This window comes from Prionailurus viverrinus, chromosome B2 (genome assembly GCF_022837055.1).
Source record: "Prionailurus viverrinus isolate Anna chromosome B2, UM_Priviv_1.0, whole genome shotgun sequence".
Classification (NCBI taxonomy): Eukaryota; Metazoa; Chordata; class Mammalia; order Carnivora; family Felidae; genus Prionailurus; species Prionailurus viverrinus.
This window is the reverse complement of record NC_062565.1, coordinates 79,980,581-80,000,766: the sequence shown is the minus strand read 5'-3', so window position 1 is coordinate 80,000,766 and position 20,186 is coordinate 79,980,581. Positions and strand designations below refer to the sequence as shown.

The following is a 20,186-nucleotide window of genomic DNA, read 5'->3' as shown; positions in this document are numbered from 1 at the left end:
ATACTGTTAATATGCTTACTTCATGGATTGGGATTATTATGAAAAATAAATATGTATATGTAATATATGTATGTATGTATGTGTATGCAAACAGATTCACACACAAATATGTTATCCACACAGACATATCACATACACACATGTACATATATATGGGGTTCTGGGCAATTAAGTCCTATAGTACAGTTTCTCAGTTTCCCTGGCTAAACTATTCCTGTGTATTTAGAAAACTCATATTTTCTTGCTTATCACCACTTTTCATCCATTTGTTATTTTGGACCTGTAGACACACAACACGGGTTCTAATTCTCACTCACTGAGCAGCTGTATTAATAAGCTCTAAATGTTTGTGTTTGACAATACATGTCCTCTGAAGGAATTAAGATCACTGCAGAAGGTATGTGGGAAGAGTAGTAGGCCCAGGTGGGGCAGATTGTAGAAATTGCCATCAAAAATACACTTCTATAAGTAAGAGCTCATCTGATGGGTAGACCTATCTCTCATCTGCATTTGAACTAAGGAATCTGGAGACATCAGTGGAGTACATTATGGTAGCTAATATTTTAGAAACACAGTTTTGTCAGTTTTGTTGTATATGAAATATAAACGTTTTTGCCATTTTTTTGCTCTCTAATAATAGAGTCAAATTATGTATTCCTGTGTCCTTTAGGCACATCCAATAATAGGTACTCAATAAAAGCAATAGCAATGAAAGTGAGAAAAATCACAGTTTAAGAAGTATGGATTATTTCTCTTGCCATTCTTCCCAGAGAGTATATACTTCAGAATGAGGTGGAAGATGTATGAATTAATTCTTTTTTTACTTGGCTCAGTTCAGGTGTGCATTTCTTTAAAAAAAAATTTTTTTTTAACATTTATTCATTTTTGAGAGTGAGAGAGACAGAGCATGAGCAGGGGATGGGCAGAGAGAGAGGGAGACACAGAATTAGAAGCAGGCTCCAGGCTCTGAGCTGTCAGCACAGAGCCTGACGCAAGGCTCAGACCCACGGATCTCAAGATCATGACCTGAACTGAAGCTACCTAGGCGCTCCTCAGGTGTGCATTTCTTAGTGAGACTATTTTACTAGTCTGAATGTGATTCTAGTTGTTAATTATTTTTTAAACCAGTTGGCCCCTGATCATAAGCCAACTTAGTGCTGAACAGAAGAAATAATGATTTTTGTTCCAATGCAGGAAGAAAAACTGCTGAGAGATGGGATTAAGTCTTCAGTGAATTGCACAATTATGGCCATGAACCCTGTTCTTCATTGATTATTTAAGGGATTTACAAGAGAATTTTGACTGTACACACTTTTTGCCTTATCTAGTACTCACTTTAGCATTTAACTACCTAGCATGTGATGTTGTGATAGCTGCTTGGAATGCTGGGTTGATGTGTGTCTGCAGCTTGAGTGGGGTACCTTTTAGATGGAGCCCTTTCCTGTTTTATCATCTTGTCTAATAAATCATAGGTGGAGTGGGAGATGCAGAAAATGATATCCATGTTTTTTTTTTTTAGGTAGACTTTTATGATGTTAAAATGGAGTAGGTTTTGTTTATGTTCTTGTTCCATCGTTAGTTTGGGGGTTAATTTATTTCACTTAGTGCCTGCTAAGTTCTAGTGCCTTGAATAAGACTTAAGTGAGTGATGCTTTTGTTGTCAGTAGTTCGTTGGCAGAACTAAAATCTCCCTCAATATAGATGGATGAAACTGGAGTATTGCCATTTAGTCAGTTTGTTTTGGAACAAATTCAGTTACTAGTAAATCTGCCCTTTTTCTTTTCTTTTCTTTTTTTTTAAGGTTAAAATGGGCTTGTTAGTGGACCTGACAAACACTTCAAGGTTCTATGACAGAAATGACATAGAAAAAGAAGGAATCAAATATATAAAACTTCAGTGTAAAGGGTAAGTCATGTATTAAATTTGTATAATATTGAAACCTTTTGCTGAAATTTCAATTTCTTCTTTTTCAAAAAAAAAAAAAATGTTTCCATATTACTAGACATGGTGAGTGCCCTACAACTGAGAATACCGAGACATTTATTCGTCTGTGTGAGCGGTTTAATGAAAGAAACCCACCTGAACTTATAGGTATGTTTGGCTTTACCACTGTTTGAATATTTTATTTTGTGATTGAGTTTCCATTTTCTTTTTTGCAGGTGAGGTGATATGGAAGTTTTTTTGTTTTCTTTTTTAAGTAATCGCAAGGAAGTATTTATTAAAGTAATAGACTAACTTTTGTAAACTATGAAATACATTTTTGTAATTTTTATATTTTTCAAGATAAAACCCTAAGTGCCCCTCTTCGGGTATACTATTGGGAAAGTTTCCCTTAAACACTACATAGTTGCTTTTTATAAGATTGCATTTTATACTGTGTATTGTGAAACTTTCTTTTCCCATTCAGTATTGTATTTCTGAGACTAATCCATGATGATGTATGTAACTGCGGTTCATTTTTGCTGCCGTATAACATGCCATCATGAATACACTACCATTTATCCATTCTGTTGATGGACAGTCATTTCAGCAGATATTTATTGTTTGCTACTCTTTGCAAGATGTAGGCTCTTGGAACATATTAGTGAAGAAAAGAAAGTCTCTGCTCTTCTGGAGCTTATATTTTAGTGTGGGGGGGTGGAAAAGGGGAGGAGAGGTGGAAGGCAGGCAATAAACAAATGTATTAAATAAGAAAAAAAAAGACAGTTACTTAAAATGACATTTGGTTTATTTTCAGTTTTTCTCCCCCCCTGTTTTAAACAGTACTACTAGGAATGGCTTCTAGAATTTTTAAGGTTTGATTTTTAGCTTTGAATCTTTGTTCTTTCTGGTATTTATATTGTCATATGGTCTGAATTGATCTAATTTAAATATTTTCTGTATAACCAATTCTTTGTTTTAGCACAGCTTATTGAATAATTTTATCTCCTGATATCTAAATGCCGTAAATTAACTTTGTATATGTTCTATTGGAAAATTTTTCCAATTCATTTGCCTTTTAATTTTCAAGTAATATTTTAAAACTTTTTTGTTGTTAATATATTTTCTTTTGCGATTTCTCCTTTTTGAAGTTGTAAGCAGCTAGTGTTTTCTCTATTCAGGGTATTAACTGAAAAACTACTAGGACTGGTAAGAAAGTTCAGGGGGTATATTTGGACACAGATAAATAAGAAAGCATCAACTTTCTTGCAAATAAACAGCAAATAGGAAGTAAAATTAGAGGGGCATCCAGGTGGCTCAGTTGGTGAAGGATCTGACGTTGGCTCAGGTCATGTTCTCATGGTTCATGAATTCAAGCCCTGCATTGGGCTCTGTCCTCTCAGTGTGGAGCCTGCTTCGCTCCTCTGTCTCCGTCTCTCTCCCTGCCCCTCCCTCGCTTGTGTGTTCTCTTTCTCTCTCAGAAATAAACATTTTTAAAAATAAAATTAGAGAATGGTCTTATTAGTAATAGTGGTTGACATTTATTGAACATTTATTTTCGGCTGGTCACCCTGTAAACCATTTTACATACATTATCTCCTTTTCTTTTCACAGTAATCCTATTGAGTAGACATTATTGTCACCTCCATTTTATGATGAGAAACAGGCTTGGAAAGATTAAGTGACTTGCTCAAGGTCATTCACACAGCTAGTAATGGTTACAGCTTAGATCATATCCTAAGCAATCTGAGTTGTAATTTCACACTCTAAACCACTTCTCTTTTCTGTAATGGAAGTATGAGATACCAAAGAATAAAGTTATTGAGAAGTGTAGGAGGTCTTTATGAAGGAAATATACCTGGATATTAAAAGACCTGAAGAAATAGACATTTGTCTCCGCTAATTCCAATTTTTAATGTAATTCTAATCCCAGAGAGACTTTGGAAGAATTACTATGAATTTTTTCTGTTTGTAAAATTTACTGTTGCCATGGAAAACAACATACATTGAGCATGGAGAAAACTTGTTTGGCAAATCAAACAGGCAATATTATGAGCAAGAAAATTTTGAGAAACAAAAGTAATGAGGGGATTGTCCTTACCAGTTATTAAAGCATAGGGTAAAGCAGTGGAAACTACAGAAGTTCCCTGGTGGTAGAGGAGATGTTTTTTTTTTTTTTTTTTTTTTAGTGTTTATTTATTTTTGAGACAGAGACAAGGCATGAACGGGGGAGGGTCAGAGAGAGGGAGACACAGAATCTGAAACAGGCTCCAGGCTCTGAGCTGTCAGCACCCGACGCGGGGCTCAAACTCACGGACCGCGAGATCATGACCTGGGCTGAAGTCGGCCGCCTAACTGACTGAGCCACCCAGGCGCCCCGAGGAGATGTTTTTTAAATCATAGGGGGAAGGTGTGATTATTCAACAAATGGTGTTGAGAAAATTAGCCCAGTATAGAATAACATATATTTTAGATGAATTAAATACTTTTAAAAGGACTTGTAAGAAGATAGGAGAAAATACAGGTCAGCATTTATTTATTTCCAGAGTAAGGTAGGATATTCCAAGTATATCATCAAAGGGAGAATCCATAAATTTTTTTTAGGAGTGTGCGTGGACTGTTTGCATCAGAATTACCTGAGGATGTTTATTAGAAATGTTTGTTTAAAAAATAGTTTTAGGGCCTCATCCTGGACCTACATAATCAAAAACTCTGGGGCTGAAGCCTAGGAATCCAGTTTTTTTTTTTTTTTTTTAATTCTTGAGAGAGAGAGAGAGAGAGAGAGAATGAGCGAGGGAGGGGCAGAGCGAGAGAGGGACACAGAATCTGAAGCAGGCTCCAGGCTCTAAGCTGTCAGTACAGCCTGACTCAAACCTACAAGCCATGAGATCATGACCTGAGCCAAAGTTGGACACTCAACCGACTGAGCCATCCAGGTGCCCCCTAGGTGATTTTTTTAATGCACACTTAAATTTGAGAGCTGCTGTCAAGAATTAAAGTGTGTCATTTATTAGTAATAATAGTAACTGCTGCTATAAATGAATGTTTATTCTTTGCCTGGCAGACATGATGGGAAACTTTAAATGAATGAATGAAGTGAATGAATGTAATCCTTATAACAACTATGTAGTATGTGGTGGTATCCCCATTTTACAGATAAGGAAACTAATAAGTCTCAGCGAAATTAAGTAGCTTGCCCATGGTCACACATCTAGTAAATATTTAAGCCAGGTTTTTAATCCAGTTTTTGACTTCAAAGTTCAAATCTCTAGTTAGTTGCTACCCTGTTTTCTAAATTAACTCATGAAAATGAAAAAGAATTCCTGTACTACCAAACGGAACGGAAACAGAGCAAAAAGATTATTTGATAAGTTTGAAAAAATATTTCAAGCATATGACAGATAAAAAATACGTACAAAGAGATTTTATAATCCAATGGGCAAAAGAGTCATTCTTCAATGGAAAAATATGGAAAACAATTGAAATGCAACTTACAAAAAATGAAATATAAATAGCCAAGAAACATGAAAAAAATTTTTTATTTGTTAACAAAAGCTACAAAACAAAATATATGTTGTTACCGTCTGCTGTTACATTGGCAAAGATTTAAAAAATTTTAATGTCAAGGATTGGATACATTGGATGCACTTATACATGGTTAATTAGAGTGTTTATTGATACTGCTTCTCTGTAGAGACAATTTGGTGGGATTTCTCAAGATCTTTAAAAGCGTTTAGATACTTTTGACTCATCAAGACTACATCTAAGAATTCATTTTAAGGAAGTAGAGATGGACATAAAAATTTATGTGAAAGGAATTTCATCACAGCTTTGTTTTTTTTCTTAACTAAAAAATTTTTTTTATTAATGTTTGTTTGTTTTTGAGAGATAGAGGGACAGCATGAGTTGGGGTGAAGCAGAGAGACAGGGAGACACAAAAACCGAAGTAGGCTCCAGGCTCTGGACTGTCAGCCCAGAGCCCCACGCAGGGCTCCTCACGAACTGTGAGATCATGACCTGAGCCGAAGTTGGACTTTTAACTGACTGAACCACCCAGGTGCCCCTTTAATTTTTAAAAAATGTTTTATTTATTTTTGAGAGAGCGTAAACAGGGGAGGGGCAGAGAGAGGGGGGACAGAGAATCTGAAGCAGGCTCTGCGCTGACAGCAGCGAGCCTGATGTGGGGCTTGAGCTCCTGAACTGTGAGATCGTGACCTGAGCTGAAGTTGAATGCCCAACTGACTGAGCCACAGGTTCCTCCATCACAGCTTCATTTGTAATAAAACCTGAGAACAGCTTACATATCTGATAAAAGCAGGCATTTATGTCATACACTATGGAACTGTTATTTAACAGGAGAACAATAACATGGAAATATATGACATACAGTACTGTGATATGTGTGTATATATTTACACATTGACAAAAATATATGTAATGAGTATACATATATACACCTATATTTAGGTGCACAACCAGAAGATATAGCCTAAAAGAGTATTGAGGCTTTTATCTGAGTGACAACTGTTTCTGCATTTGAGAGAAGCTATCATAGGGGTAAATGCTAACTGTACTTAAAGAATTCAAAGGAGGGCAATGTGTTAATATCTGGAAACAGATGTCATAGTTCCAGAAAGATTAACTCTCTCAGGTTTAGGAAAACAAGTTGAACCTTGTAATAAATTATCCATTTGTATTGTTGAGATAATTTTTATATAGTTGATATATTTAAATCTGTTGCAGTCAATATTCTTTTTTGTTTAATGTTTTATTTCAGAGAGCGAGAGTGAGCATGAGTGGGGGAGGGGCAGAGAGAGAAAGAGGAAGGGAAGGAGGAAAGGAGGGAGGGAGGGAGGGAGACCGAGGATCTGAAGTGGGCTGTACTCTGACAGCAGAGAGCCCGATGTGAGGCTCAAATTAACGAACTGGAAGATGGTGATCTGAGCTGAAGTCAGATGCTCAGCCAAACTGAACTACATTATTCTTAATGTCTGCATTGCTCCATCCTAGGGCAATGGGAGCCCTTTCAAGTTGGTTTCTGTATTCTTTTGTTATCATCCATTAGTCTTTGATGGTTTCCTTGTTTTCTGGCACATGATGTTTTCCAGACCTGGAATCAGTTATTTCTCTAAGGAGATTGGTTCCTTTTAGTGGTTCCTATTTAGAACATAGTATTTAGAGATATTCTTGGTGTTAGAGACCATTACATAATTAAACACATTAACATTTCTGCAGTTAAATGTATGAATATTCTATTGATGCTAAGTGGGAAAAATAGACTATAAGTAATGTCACATCAGTTCAGGTCAGGTTTTGTCTCCAAAATGATTTACCAAAAACCTTAATTTTTTTTAGAGCTTTTTAATGAAATTAAAGTTACAAATAAGGGATTATGGAACTATAATGCATTTGTTTGCATGTACATATTTGTTTGCATGTACAGAAATAATTCTGACAGTAAGAATTTTGTGGACTGGAGAAATCTAAAAAATCTGTTTTGTGTTAAAAGGGAAACAGCTGATTTCTTAAATGGTTGATTATATATAATAGATACATAATTAATGCCTGTAATTAGGTATTTCCAGTTATAAATATTGTAACAGATTTGTGAATGTGTATTTTCATGAGTAGAATACATTTATTTTGGCCAAAAACTTTTGGTTTAATAAAGATATTTAAGGGGTGTCTGGGTGGCTCAGTCGGTTAAGCGGCCAACTTCGGCTCAGGTCATGATCTTGCGGTCTGTGAGTTCGAGCCCCGCGTCGCGCTCTGTGCTGACGGCTCTGAGCCTGGAGCCTGTTTCAGATTCTGTGTCTCCCTCTCTCTGACCCTCCCCCATTCATGCTCTGTCTCTCTCTGTCTCAAAAATAAAACGTTAAAAAAAAAAAAAAGATATTTAAGATGGTACATAGTAAGTTCTTAATAACTGTTTGTTTCCTTTTCCTCTTTGTTGCTCACTTAGATCAGAGTGTTTCAACCTCAGTGCTTCTGGCATTTTGGAGTGGATAATTCTTTATTTTGGGAGGCTCTCTTGTGCTTTGTAGTAGGTTTAACAGCATCCCTGGCCTCTACCCACTGGATGCTAGTGGCACCCTACCAGTTGTGACCATTAAAATGTCTCCTGACATTGCCAGATGTCCTCTGGGAAGAAGCACTAATTTAGATTGATCAGATAAGTTTTTTTTTTTTTTTTTTTAAACTTTTTTTTTCCAACGTTTATTTATTTTTGGGACAGAGAGAGACAGAGCATGAACGGGGGAGGGGCAGAGAGAGAGGGAGACACAGAATCGGAAACAGGCTCCAGGCTCTGAGCCATCAGCCCAGAGCCCGACGCGGGGCTCGAACTCCCGGACCGCGAGATCGTGACCTGGCTGAAGTCGGACGCTTAACCGACTGCGCCACCCAGGCGCCCCAGTTTTTTGATCTTAAAAATTAATTTATCTGACTAGTGAGATAGCAAGGAAATTGTGTATATTGAAATCAGGCTTTATTTAAAAAGGTAGGTTGCCACTTGCCCTTTATAAGTCACCCCTTCTTTCCTAATTTGTATTTATTTATCCAGGATGTATGTTTCTATTGTTACAGCTCATCTTTCTCTCCTTTTGCTGGGGAGATTGTTTCTTGATTTGATTTTTAAAGAACTGTGGTTTTCCCGTAATACATACGTTAGTGTTAATATTTTTTGACATGTCAAATAAATTTATTTCATTGTATTAGCTTACCTAGAAAATGAAAACAAATTTGAATAAGTTGACTTGAAATCGTTAATAGTGAACCAATCTTAAGATATGAACTCTGCTTTACTTGCCACTAGGTGGACCCATTCTCATAATGAACTGAGGAAAACTGAAAAAAAAAAAAATTTTTTTTTTTTTTAACACTGAAGATCTATCATTCTAAACTTGTAGTATACTACTCAATTAATGGAATTTTTTTTATATCAAATATATAATCTTCAAAATTTTTCTGTAGAGATTTGCTTTGGTGAAGGTTTTTATAATATTATCTTACTTTAAAACTCAAGTCATTTTGGGGCAAGTCATTTGGGTGGCTCAGTTGGTTAAGCATCTGACTTTGGCTTGGGTCATGATCTCTCAGTTCTTGAGTTTGAGCCCCACATCAGGCTCTGTGCTGACAGCTCAGAGCCTAGAGCTGGCTTCAGATTCTGTCTCTCTCTCTTTGCCCCTCCCCACTTGCACTCTGTCTCTCTCTGTCTTCAAAAATGAATAAACATGAGGGGCGCCTGGGTGGCGCAGTCGGTTGAGCGTCCGACTTCAGCCAGGTCGCGATCTCGCGGTCCGTGAGTTCGAGCCCCGCGTCGGGCTCTGGGCTGATGGCTCAGAGCCTGGAGCCTGTTTCTGATTCTGTGTCTCCCTCTCTCTCTGCCCCTCCCCCGTTCATGCTCTGTCTCTCTCTGTCCCAAAAATAAATAAAAACGTTGAAAAAAAAAATTAAAAAAAAAATGAATAAACATGAAAAAAAAAGAAGTTGTCAAACTTAAAAAAAATAAAAACTCAAGTCCTTTATTAATGTTTTGAAGTATAATAAGACTAAAACTTTATGTGTTTGCATAACAAAGAATCTTGAATATTAAAAGCCATGGTACTTTTTAAAATTATATTTCATGACTTAATCATGTCATTGTCAATTTTCCTTTCATTTTCTATTCATAAAAATATTTTATGTTGCTAGAGTAAAAATTAGATGCAAAAACAGTGGTTTAGGTGAGAAACAGATTTAAAGTTAGAATATTTTTTTGCTTACTTTGGTCTAAAATATGAAGTAGAAAGAAAATGTACATGCTAGGTTAGGTTCATGTTGGGCAGAAAAGTCTGTACAGCTAACTTTGTGTAACTTTTGAAACCCCTTTTCTTTTTTTTTTTTTTAACATTTATTTATTTTTGAGACAGAGAGAGACAGAGCATGAACAGGGGAGGGACAGAGAGAGAGGGAGACAAAGAATCGGAAGCAGGCTCCAGGCTCTGAGCCATCAGCCCAGAGCCCAACGTGGGGCTCGAACTCACAGACCGCGAGATCGTGACCTGAGTTGAAGTCGGACGCTTAACCTACTGAGCCACCCAGGCGCCCCATTGAAATCCCTTTTCTTAAAAAGCAATGGAGATGATGGACTTTGTAGAGTTTCACGATTACAGTCATTTATTTCTAAGGGCTGTCTTTTTCTGTTCAAGGTTGATCTCTGTTTTTAATCCCTTTTCTTCAGAAACTTCATTCAGTTGTATCTTTGTTATCTATTATTGTCAACCTCTGTGATTTAAGCAGGTCCTTCTTAGCCTGTAAACATATCTAAGTCTCTAATGTTAAATGATACCTCATCCCCTCAAGAAAACCCTTCCCCTTCCACTTCCCAGCTGATTTTTTGAAAGATTGATTTGAATCCATATTTTCCCATTCATGCCATTGCAATGTGGAGTCCCCCCAATGCACTCTTAGTCAAATAGTGATTATTAGTTCTTCTCAGATCTCATTAATTTTCTTCTCTTATTTTACATACCCATTCTTAGTGATCTTATCTATACCATAGACCCCTTCCATAGTTGACTATTGATTATCGATTATTGGTTTATTGGTTATTCTTTAATCTGTAATTCTAGCCACACCTCTCTGCGAAGCTCTTTGCCATCATTTCCAAATACTTGTAGGTCCCAAAAGGACCTTAAACTCCTCACCACCAGCTGTACTCATTGCCTTGTTCTAACCTAGTCACTGGTACCACTGCCCAATTAGTCACCCACGTCACAAACCAGAGACTCCTTTTACATCTTTTCTCTGTGTTGATTGTCATTCACCCCTCAGATTGGAGGTTCTGCCGTTTTTTTTTAAAGCTTTTATTTTTTATTAAAAATTTTTTTAAATGTTTATTCATCTTTGAGAGACAGAGAGAGAGACAGAGCATGAGCGGGGAAAGGGTAGAGAGAGGGAGGCACAGAATCCAAAGCAGGCTCCAGGCTCTGAGCTGTCAGCACAGAGCCCAGTGCAGGGCTTGAACTCATGACCTGAGCTGAAGTCAGACACTCAACTGACTGAGCCATCCAGGTGCCCCTGGAGGTTCTGCTTTAAGTGTCTCTTCAGTCTACCTTCTCTCATTATCCCCATCACCATGACCCTTGTTGTTTAGACCCTTATCTCTCACATAAATTACTGAGATGGCTTCTTTAGTTTTGTTCTTGCTTTTATTGTTGTCCTTCTGTTGAGCTGCCATTGGAGAGTGTTTTCTAAAACATGATAATTTTATTGCCATGCTTAAAAAATTTTGGTATCTCTCCATCTCTCCATTGCCCTTATAATCTCTAGTATGGTACACAAGTTTCTTCGGAATGTTGACCCTTTCATTGTCTCCAACTGCATTTGGTATTACTTTCTTATTTTCCATGTTTTAGCCATTCTGATTCATTTATAGTTAGCCATATGTAGTGTTTTGATTCATATATATTTTTATTTGCACGGATTGCTCCTGTCTGCAGTTCCTTTGTATCCTTGTTAGTTGAGTGTTGTTCATTGGCTAAAGTTTTTATTTTAAATTTTAATGATTATTTACTATGAATGTAGAAATAGGTGATTTGGTTTAGTTGGTGGTAACTCTAAGATACCGGTTTTTAATTTTTTTTTTTTTAAGTAGCAAAAACCTTCTTTTGGAAAGAACTCTTACCCTGTTACAGAAATGACATGAAAATGATACTTTATTGGTATACCTTTAGAAACGTATTAAAGTTACAACATTTTTGATAGAGTCAATTGCTGAAAACAAGGCCACATTGATGAACATTAATATTTAGAATATGTAATTAATGCCAATTGCAGACTTATATCAGCATCTCACTTCAACATCTAGTTTTAAAAACAATCAACATTATTGAGGTTTTTAATAAACTGCATGTACAATTTAGTGGTGTAGATACCCATGAACCTATAGTCAAGGTTCAGCACATTTGTGTCCGTCCTCTCTACAACTCTTAGTTGTAGATTAGACAATCTCTTTCTATTTTCTATAATTATAGGTTGTATTTTTTAGAATTTGTTTTAATTGAAATATATTTGACATATGACATTGTGTAAATTTAAGGTTTGTAATGTGTTAATTTGATGTATTTATACATTGTAATGTGAGTGCCATTGTAACAATAACTAACACCTCTATCACATTATGTAATTATTTTTTCTTTTTAGTGGTTGGAATAATTTAAATTGTAGTTTCTTTGCAAGTTTGATGGTCATAATATGGTATTGTCTGTATTCGCTATACTGTGCATTAGATCTCCACGTCTTATTTGCTACTCATTGCAAGTTTGCATCCTTAAATAACCCTGTCCTGTATCACCCCCCCTCACCCCCCATTTTCTGGTAACCACCGTTTTACTCTCTATTTTTATAAGTCTGGCCTTTTTAGATTTCACATATAAGTAATATTGTACGATACTTGTCTTTTACTGTCTGACTTACCTCACTTGTTAGCACAATATACTCAAGTCCATCTCTATTGTTGGAAATGGAAATATTTCATTCACACCCACCCACACACCCCACATCTTCTTTATTCATACATTCATCTGTTGATGGGCACTTATATTGTTCCATATCTTGGCTATTGTGAATAATGATGCAATAAATATGGAAGTGCGTATATCTCTTCAATATCCTATTTTCATTTTCTTTACGTATATGCCCAGAAGTGGAATTGCTGGATCATATGGTAGATCTATATTTAATTTCTTGGAGAACCTCCATAATGTTTTCCATAGTGTTTGAACCAATGTATATTCCCACCAACAGTGTGTGAGGGTTCCCCCTTTCCTCACACCCTTGCCAATACTTACTCTTGTTTTCTTGATAGCCATTTAAAAGGTGTGAGGTGATAACATTGTGGTTTTGATTTGCATTTCCCTGATGGTTATTGATGTTAAGCATCTTTTCATATACCTCTTGGCCGTTTGAATGTCTATAGAAAAATGTCTATTCAGATCCTATGCCCATTTTTTAATTGGCTTGTTTTTTTGTTAATGAGTTATATGAGTTCTTTATATATTTTAGATATTAGTCTGTTATCTGATGTATGGTTTGCAAAATTTCTTTCCCATTCTGTAGGTTGCCTTTTCATTTTATTGTTTCTTTCTTTTGTGCAGAAACTTTTAAGTTTGATGTAGTTCCATTTGCTTTGGTTATTTGTGGTTTTCGTGTCATATCCAAAAAATCATTGGCAAGACCAATGTTGAGTAGTTTCTTCCCTATGTTTTCTTCTATGAGTTTTATGGCATTGGGTCTGATGTTTAAGTCTTTGATCCATTTGGAGTTAATTTTTGTGACTGGTGTATGATAGGGGTCTGGTTTTATTTTCTGCATGAACACCATTTGTTGAATAGACTGTCATTTCCCTATTGAGTGTTCTGGCTTCCCTTGTCGAATATTAGTTGACCGTATATGCCGAAGTTGAATTCTAGGTTACCTGTTATGTTCTGTTGGCTTATATGTTTCTTTTTATGCCAGTACATACTGTTTTTATCACTGCTGTTTTGTAGTATAGTTTGAAATCAGGAAGTGCAATACCTCCAGTTTTGTTATTTTTCTTCAGGGTTGCTTTGGCCATAATTATTCCATACAATATTCCGTATTCATAATTCCATACAAATTGTTGCATATTTTAGAATTTTATGTAAATGAAATTTGTATACATACTTTTTTGTTTTCTGCTGCTCTCACACAGCATAAAGGTTTTGAAATCATCCTCATTGCATTTATTACTAATTCATTTTTATGGCTGAGTAGTAGTTATTGCATGGACATACTACATGTTTATCCTTTCACCTGATAATTGACATTTGGGATGTTTACAGTGTTTGGCCCATTATAAATAAAGTTGCTGTGGACATTCATCTTTATATGTGTCTTTGCACATAGATTTTTATTTTACTTTGGTAAATAACCAGGAATAGAATGTTTTGGTCATTTGATTTAGGTGTATGTTTAACTTCTTAAGAAACTGCTAAACTGTTCTCTAAAGTGATTACCTGTTCTCTTAAGTGATCTCTAAAGGATGTAAAGCATTTTACATTCCTACCAGCAGTGCATGAGGGTTTTAGTTACTGTACATCCTCACTTACATTTGATATGGTCAGTCTTTTCAATTACATTGTGGTTTTAGTTTGCATTTTCATGAAAATTAATTTCTTGTACTTCTTGACCATTTACACATATCATTTTGTAAAACATCTATTTAAATCTCTTGCCCAGTTTAAAAAATATTAGGGCGCTTGTCTTATTGAATTGTAAGAGTTCTTCACATATTTTGGATATAAGTCCTTTATCAAATATATGTAACTTGAACATATTCTGTGGCTGGCGTTTTTATTTTTTTAATGACATCTTTCAAAGAGCAAACATTTGCCATCATGAAGTAGTCCAATTTGTCAATACTTCCTTTTATTTCATGTTTTGTCTAAGAAGTCTTTTCTTACATTAAAGTTGCAAAGGTTTTCTCCCATGTTTTCTTCTAGAAGTTTTGTAATTCTAACTTTTAGTTTATTTCTGTATTTGATTTTGGTTACCCTCTATCAGGATGCTTTATATACAAAGAGAAGAGTAGTTTGTTAAGAAGGTATAGTCTTAAATGTCAGGATATCCTTCCATTAAACAGAGATAACAGGACAGCCTTCATTTTTGAGGTTTGCAAGAAAAGTGAGTTAATCTGGAAGTAATGTTATGTTAGTAGTGTCCACCAAGCTGTTTTAATTGCCTTTTCAAAATAGTTAAAATAATTTAAAAATGCAGTCAGGGGGTGCCTTGGTGGCTAAGTTGTTTAAGGGTCCAACTTTTGATTTCGGCTTATGATCTTGCGGCTTCATGGGTTCAAGTCCCGCATCCGGCTGTGTGCTGGCAGCATGGAGCCTGCTTGGGATATTCTCTCTCCCTCTCTCTCCCTTTCTCTCTCTTTCTCTCTCCCCTCTCCTCTTCCCCCTCCGACCCTCCCTTTCTCTCTGCTGCTCCCCGACTGGTGCTGTGTCTGTCTCTCTCAAAGTAAATAAATAAACTTAAAAAAAATGCAGTCATATTTGGAATTTATGAAGCTCATTTGCAGCTTTTTGGAATGTAGAGGTAGGATCACACTAATCTTGAAAATATCCTGAAAAATAAATTCCTTTTTCTCAGGTTTTTCTGAAAATTTATTTTAAATCTTGTAAGGTAATGTAAAGATGCTGTCATTTGGTTTCTAAGAGAACTTCAAAGTAGTTTTATTTTTATAATACTTACTATCCATTAGTCAAATGTTTTCTATATCCAGTGAAGTATCCTGTGTGTGTGTGTGTGTGTGTGTGTGTGTGTGTGTGTGCGCGCGCGCGCGCACGTCCATCCTTTAGAGTTGTGTGTTTGATAAAAATACCTTCTTGGACGCCTGGGTGGCTCAGTCAGTTGAATGTTTGGTCCTTGATTTAGGCTCAGGTCATGATCCCAGGGTCACGGGATTGAGCCACACGTGGGGCTCTGCACTGAGTGTGGAACCTGCTTAGGATTTTCTCTCTCTCTCCCCCTCTCTCCCTCTCCTCCCTCTCCCTCTCTCCCTCTCCTCCCTCTCCCTCTCCCCCCTCTCCCTCTCCCCCCTCTCCCCCTCTCCCCCTCTCCCCTTCTCCCCTTCTCCCTCTCCCCCTCTCTCCCTGTCCCCCTCTCCCTGTCCCCCTCTCCCTCTCCCTCTCTCTCTCTCCTCCCTCCCCCTCTCCCCCCTCTCCCCCTCTCCCCCTCTCCCCCTCTCCCCCTCTCCCCCTCTCCCCCTCTCCCTCTCCCCCTCTCTCCCTGTCCCCCTCTCCCTCTCCCTCTCTCCCTCTCTCCCTCTCGTTTCCCCTCCCTCCTTCTCTCTCCCCCTCCCTCTCTCCCTCTCTCCCTCTCCCTCTCCTTTCCCCTCCCTCCCTCCCTCCCTCCCTCCCTCCCTCTCTCCCCCTCCCTCCTCTCCCTCCCTCTCTCCCCCTTTCTCTCCCTCTCTCTCCCCTCTCTCACTAAAATTAAACAGAAACAAAAACCCAGTCGTCTTATTTAGAGTGCTTGGAATCATTTAGTTTTAAGAGAAATCTTTAGATCTTAGAGATAATTTGTAACCAATATATACTAAACTTCTAGCTAGTGCTTTAAATTAGATTCTAAGCAAGTTAAATTGACAAGTTACTACTAATAAGAGAGAGCCAGGTTTTTAAAAATGTAATTTTATAAAATCATTAAAATGTTTTGATTGCAGGTTGGAATTTTAAGATGTGGTTTCTGAAGTGATAATTTTAAATCAAGGCTACTTTATTTTCTAGGTGTTCATTGTACCCATGGTTTCAATCGCACTGGTTTCCTCATATGTGCCTTTTTGGTGGAGAAAATGGATTGGAGGTATTTGTTTCTTGTTATAATGGCAGAAGACTGGTAATTGATAAAAAGTGTATTAATTTTTTAGTTTTAACATTTTATATTGCTAAATTTTTGGTGAAGTCATGACTAAAAATTTGAAGTGGTTTTCATTTTAGACTTGGTTAATCTTTAGAATACCATTTATTACCTGGTGTTTTGTACTAAGTAGCATTTTAGTTGAGTGCTTATGGATTTTTATATACTATGTATTTTCTTTTCCAGATTTTTTTCACATACTCCAGAATTATCAGAGATACTTTTTTTTTCTTCAATATTTTGTTTACATTCACCTTTGGAAGTTACTACTGTTGTTATTGTTCTGTTCTTTTTTTTTTTTTTTTTTTTTTTTTTTAAAGTAAGCTCTGTGCCCAAAGTGCTGCTCGAAATTCACGACTCTGTCAAGAGTCAAATGCTGTTTGGATGGAGCCAGCTAGGCATCTCTTATTCGTTTTTTTTTTTTTAGTAATACCTTTTAAAAATAGCTGTAGAATATTAGGAAAAACTTAGAATGGTATGTGGAGGAAGTATTTTTGAGACAGAGTTACTTTCTTTGAAGCATGCCTTTATTGAAGTGATCCTGAGAGATTAGAACCTTTGTTGCCTGAAATTCCTCAGGGATATGGAATATTACTCCCTGAACTTTCTTGTTTACTGATTGAGTGTCATCATTTTTGCTTATAAAGCCTTTCACACAGTAGGTCCTTCTCTGAATATAATCAGCTGAAGTACACATGTGATGGTATATTTCCCTGTTTATATGTTCTCAGCTGCATATCTTCTGACTTTGACTTTCTGGGCTTTCAGGTGCTTTTCACAATAACCCCAGGCTCCTGTGTCAGCCCTGACCTATGCTTAGCCTCTGTGTGATGACCTTTGCTCTTGTTACCTGGGTCTGTTGAAAGTTCTTAAAAGCTAGCAGACTTTTACTTTTATTCATATGGCTATTCACATTTCTTTGATTTCCCTTAGAGTCAGACCTCAACCTTCAACACTTTATTTAAAATTTTTCACAGACTTTACCCAGATTTCTTCTATATACTCATTGCAGCTTACCTCTAGGTTTTAGGAAGTATCAATGTATCTTATATTAAATCTATTTCAGAAGGAATTTGTCCCTTAATAGATTGAATGCCTTGGGAGTGGGGACTGTGATTTGTCAATTTAATAAATTTATTATACTTCATTTGGTGTATGAAATAGAAAGAGTGAGTTTTGATAAATCTGCAGAAACGAAGAGTAGTGAGGAAACTCCGTGGTGTTTGTTTTCATAGCATTGAAGCAGCAGTTGCTACTTTTGCTCAAGCCAGACCACCAGGAATTTATAAGGGCGATTACTTGAAAGAACTTTTTCGTCGCTATGGTGATATAGAGGAAGCACCACCCCCGCCTCTATTGCCTGATTGGTGTTTTGAGGATGATGAAGATGAGGATGAGGATGAAGATGGAAAAAAGGAATCAGAACCTGGGTCAAGTGCCTCCTTCGGCAAAAGGAGAAAAGAACGGTTAAAACTGGTAATGTTTAAAAATATTATAGTCTTTACTTTTTTCTTCTGCAGGTTTATTGAGATTTATGTGTTTGTTTAGCTGGATTTATAAGGTTATTTCATTCTGGCTGTTTCTAAAGATACTTGATAGCCATGGGTCTCCCTTTTCTATGGGAAAAGTTTAAGTTCATCTTGTTTTTGTTTCTTAGGTAAACTAAAGAACTCTTTTTTTTTTAAATTTTATTTAAATCAAATTAACATATAGCATAATAGTGGTTTCAGGAGTAGAATTTAGTGATTTCTCACTTACATATAACACCCAGTGCTCATCCCAACAAGTACCTTCCTTAATGCCCATCACTCATTTAGCCCATCCCCCAAAGAACTCTTACATGTTAGATTGAGAATTTACTATCTTTTTCTTTTTTTTTTTTTGCAAAGTATTGGGAGATTCCGACTACATAGGAAAATTTTTGCTAATCTACAAAATTGTCACGTAGTTAAAATACCTTTACATATAAATTCTGCTCCTCCTCATGGGTGATACTTTCATATTTTCTGTAAAGTTGAACTGAGAAGACTCTTCTGTGGACAACTCCCATTAATCTTCTTGATTCTATGCACAACTCCCATTAAAAGGCCAAACAAAACCATTAGGAGTTCTCTTTTCTTGGGGGTTCAGGAGAGATGCTGAAAAGGAGAGTACTGGTTGTGCATACCCAAGTATATGGTATAGTCCAAAGGGACAGTGTGGAGATAATTAAATTTAATGAAGTTAATAATTAAGGAACGTGGGATATCATAGTTGAGCAGTAAAAGTCTACAAGTCATTAGTAGGCAATGATTCACAGGCAAGGATTTTATGTAAATCATATAATATAGTCATTTGGACTTTTAAGACAAAGTCCCTCTTTGAAAAACATTGTTTTAATATGTACTTACATATTTCAAACTTCAAGACTTTGAGGCCACTGAAAAGTGTTCATTGCTTTGAAACATAGAAGTAATTAAAAAAAAAAAACTTATTCTGTTAGTATAACTCATTGGTTAGTGAATCACATACCTAGAAAAATAAGAATCACATTCTAAAGAAGGGCTAATAGCATAACATAGCATAGATGATTACTTTCTTTTAGTATCATTTTTTGTTCAACTATATTTTTAAGAACAACATTAAATATGAACATATATATGCTTAATGTGTTTTTTAATTACAATATAGTACTTGTATAAAAGAGTTTAAAGAAAAGAGTTAATATTTTGCAAAATATACTAAAGTTTGCAGGTTCCTTTTTTTTCCCCCCAGAAGCAGGGGCCTTTAAAAATGACAATTATTTTATAATATCAAGTATTATTAAATGTCTATAGTTGCAAATGAGCTTCAGCAGCACTACGAGAAACATAGCCAAGATGGGCACGTTTCTTTCAGGAAAATAAATAACATTTAAAATAAAATCCTAAATCTTGTTTCCCTACTATGATTGTGGATTTACCTATTTCTCTTTCTAGTTCTGTCAAGTTTTGCTTTATGTATTTGGAGTGATACTTAGTTTATACAAATATGTGTAAAGGATTATTGTATTTTCCCAGTGTCTTCACTTTTAGCATTGGAAATATCTAATGTTAGTATGATTGATTGCACAAACATTCTTTTGGATAGTGTTCATATGGATTATCTTTTTTTCTATCCTTTTGCTTTCAAACATTATCTTTTATTTAAGGTATGTCTTTTATAAGCATTGTGTTGTTGACTTTTATTTATCCAGTGAACAGTTTTTGCCTTATTGGAGTATTTGGTCCATACACATTTATTTTACTGATGTAATTAGATTTAAAACTTAGCAGTCTCCCCTCCCAACCTCCCACTTATGGTATGTTCTTTTTATTTTTCTTTCTTGTCTTCTTTATGCTTAATTGTTTTTATATCACCCCAACCCATTGCTTGGTAGTTATACATTCTTTTACTGTTATTTTAGTAGTTATTCAAGATTTCAGTATCTGGGGGCACCTGGGTGGCTCAGTAGGTGAAACGTCTGACTTCGACTCAGGTCATGATCTCGTGGTTTGTGGGTTCGAGCCCCGCGTTGGGCTCTGTGCTGACAGCTCAGAGCCTGGAGCCTGCTTCAGATTCTGTGTCTCCTCCTCTCTCTGCCCCTCCATGCTCATGCTCTGTCTCTCTCTGTCTCTCAATAATAAATAAACATTAAAAAAGAAAAAAGATTTCAGTATCTGTCTTGGACTTGTTAAAGTCTGGTATATATTAGTACTTTTGCCACTTTTTAAACAATGCAAGAATCTTTGATTCCGTTTACCTCTTCCTGCCTTTTTGGTATTGTGTATCTTAATTCAACATGCATTTTAAACCCCATAAGGCATCATCCTCATCATCAT

General features: G+C 36.3%; 1 protein-coding gene across 1 annotated transcript in view; it reads left to right on the top strand.

Moving 5' to 3' along the window:
- RNGTT (RNA guanylyltransferase and 5'-phosphatase) overlaps positions 1-20,186 on the top strand; it is a 315,799-nt gene that overhangs the window by 13,206 nt on the left and 282,407 nt on the right. The window contains exons 3-6 of the mRNA XM_047858895.1: positions 1,802-1,905; positions 2,003-2,091; positions 16,218-16,293; positions 17,583-17,823. Coding sequence (XP_047714851.1) covers positions 1,802-1,905; positions 2,003-2,091; positions 16,218-16,293; positions 17,583-17,823 — 510 coding nt within the window. The remainder of the gene's footprint in view (positions 1-1,801; positions 1,906-2,002; positions 2,092-16,217; positions 16,294-17,582; positions 17,824-20,186) is intronic.